This window comes from Nerophis ophidion, linkage group LG26 (assembly GCF_033978795.1).
Source record: "Nerophis ophidion isolate RoL-2023_Sa linkage group LG26, RoL_Noph_v1.0, whole genome shotgun sequence".
NCBI lineage: Eukaryota > Metazoa > Chordata > Actinopteri > Syngnathiformes > Syngnathidae > Nerophis > Nerophis ophidion.
In genome coordinates this window covers 10,412,304-10,415,101 of record NC_084636.1, presented here as the reverse complement: position 1 = coordinate 10,415,101, position 2,798 = coordinate 10,412,304, and the positions used below count along the sequence as shown (strand labels likewise).

Below are 2,798 nucleotides of genomic sequence, written 5' to 3'. Positions count from 1 at the left end.
TCCACTCTGTAGTCGGCTAGGGAGAACATGTTGGGGGTTTCTGTCGGCGAGCTTTCGGACTCTGAGTCTTCGAACTCGGGAGGAGTAGGAATGAGTAGGGCTGGTCCGGAGATGTCCAGATCAGGGGAGTCCAAGACGGGATCAGCTGGGATGTCAACAGATTTTGCTGTTTTTTTGAAGCCAAAAAAACCCTTCTTCTTGGAGGTGTGAGCTTTAGGGGGCGCTAGTGCAGACACCATCTCTGTAGGGAACTTTGTATCTCCCTTTTCCTCAAACTCCCTGCTTCCCTTCATCAATGTCTCCTTACCGCCGTTCAGCTTCCCTTCACTCCGATTCGCGTTCGTCTTAACGAGAGGATTCTTCTCACTTTTGAAGACCACCCTGGGGGCCAAGGCGCCCTGCCCGTTCGCGGTCTGGTTAATGGAACTGAGCAGGGACGGGCGAGCTCCTGCCGGGAGGTAGTGGCTCCCAGGGGGAGGAACCGCTTTGGGTTTCTCCGAGAGGGTGTGGCTTTCCCAGGGCTTCTGCCTCAGGAGGACGTTTTCAGCCTGGAACTTTGCCTTCAGCGTCTTGAAGTCCATCGTCTCTTCCTGTCGGCAAGAACACCAGGTCAGCGCTTAGAATTCCGGATCAATTAGGAGTCCCAGTCTTCCCTTAAACATCATCTACTTTTGAACCGCAGCACTAAAAAGGCTGAAAATTGGTCAAAATATGCCTCTCTACCAGGGGTCATCAATCAATCAATCAATGTTTATTTATATAGCCCTAAATCACAAATGTCTCAAAGGACTGTACAAACCATTACGACTACGACATCCTCGGAAGAACCCACATAAACGTCACCAACATTTTTGAAACCAAGAGCTACTTTTTGGGTACTGATTAATGCCAAGGGCTACCAGTTTGATACACACTTAAAAAATTGCTAGAAATAGACAATTTGCTCAATTTACCTTTAATAAATAAATCAATAAATATATTTTAAAAAATGGGTATTTCTATCCGTCATTCCGTTTTTTTTCCTTTTACGGGAGGTTTTTTGTAGAGAATAAATGATGAAAAAAACACTTAATTGAACGGTTTAAAAGAGGAGAAAACAGGAAAAAAATGAAAATCAAATTTTGAAACATAGTTTATCTTCAATTTCGACTCTTTAACATTCAAAATTCAACCGAAAAAAGAAGAGAAAAACTAGCTAATTCGAATCTTTTTGAAAAAATTAAAAAAAATAATTCATGGAACATCATTAGTAATTTTTCCTGATTAAGATTAATTTTAGAATTTGGATGACATGTTTTAAATAGGTTAAAATCCAATCTGCATTTTGTTAGAATATATAACAAAATGGACCAAGCTATATTTCTAACAAAAACAAATCATTATTTCTTCTAGATTTTCCAGAACAAAAATTTTAAAATAAATAAAAAAAAACTTGAAATAAGATTTAAATTTGATTAAAAAGATTTTCTAGATTTGCCAGAATATTTTTTTTGAATTTCAATGATAAGTTTGAAGAAATATTTCTCAAATATTCTTCGTCGAAAAAAAGAAGCTAAAATGAAGAATTAAATTAGAATGTATTTTTTATTCTTTACAATAAAAAAAAAAAAATCCTTGAACATTGATTTAAATTGTCAGGAAAGAAGAGGAAGGAATTTAAAAGGTATATGTGTTTAAAAATCCTAAAATCATTTTTGAGGTTGTATTTTTTCTCTAAAATTGTCTTTCTGAAAGTTATAAGAAGCAAAGTAGATAAAATAAATGAATTTATTTGAACAAGTTAAGACCAAGTCTTTTAAATATTTTCCTGGATTTTGTAATTCTTTTTGAGTTTTGTCTCTCTTAGAATTAAAAATGTCGAGCAAAGCGAGACCAGCTTGCTAGTAAATAAATACAATTTAAAAAATAGAGGCAGCTCACTAGTAAGTGCTGCTATTTGAGCTATTTTTAGAACAGGGCTACTCACCATGTTGGTGACCCCTGTTCTCTACAATGTTCCTTGAGCTGATTTTTCAGCTTGACTTGAAATTTGGCTCTGCAACACACCCGCTCTAACTTCAGCGTGTTTTACCGAATCATCAAGAAACTTTCCACAAACCGTTCGGAGACTGCCAAGCACATGTGTGTAAAGTTTGAGCAAGATTGGTTAAAAAAACACTGTAGTAAACTCAACGATTTGCCAACACTTTGCAACTAATTGTTTATTAAGTCATTGAGGATTGATTTAATGGTTATCCAACTTTGAAATGATTTATAATCCAGTCCAGTTCTATACTAAAGTGATGCGACATACCAGATTTATTTTGACGCCCTCAGAAAGTACGTACGCAGTCCCAACAAGTCAGCGTCTCATCTTAGGCACCAGCAAACATGTCGGCCAATTAACCGGACCAAAAAAAAAGTATCAAAAAAAACAGTTTCTTTTGCACAAAATCCAACGAGGACGGTCGGTCACAGAAGTCCCATGCACACTGCTTCCGGTGGAGGAATGAGAACAAGTAGGAGTCTTGAAAACAGTCCCGTCCCGTCAAACGAGTCGGTCCCAGGTCGAGTGTATGACGGTCTCAAAAGAAGTTCCATTTATTTTATTTTTTTTCATCCTTGAGGAATGTGGCCCGACTGGTGTTCAATCCTCTGAGTCACTGTCATGAAACCTGGCCACTGCCCCGCCAGTGTGTCATTTTTAAATAAATAAACACACAAAAATACTCATGTGATGTACAAAAACCAGGGTATAGCTAAATATATGTATAAAAAAAACTGATTTTTTTGTTGTTGTTTTTTTTTGTTTGTAATTT

The 2,798-nt window shown here is 37.3% G+C and overlaps 1 protein-coding gene across 2 annotated transcripts in view; it reads right to left on the bottom strand.

Moving 5' to 3' along the window:
- LOC133543763 (uncharacterized) overlaps nt 1–2,562 on the bottom strand; it is a 41,866-nt gene extending 39,304 nt beyond the window's left edge. For both annotated transcript variants that reach the window (XM_061888540.1, XM_061888541.1), the window contains exons 1-2: nt 2,294–2,562; nt 1–590 (exon numbers count right to left, since the gene is read on the bottom strand). The exon at nt 1–590 is cut by the window's left edge and continues 408 nt beyond it. In XM_061888540.1, coding sequence (XP_061744524.1) covers nt 1–581 — 581 coding nt within the window. In that variant the 5' untranslated portion in view covers nt 582–590; nt 2,294–2,562. The remainder of the gene's footprint in view (nt 591–2,293) is intronic.
- Between the last annotated feature and the right edge of the window lie 236 nt (nt 2,563–2,798).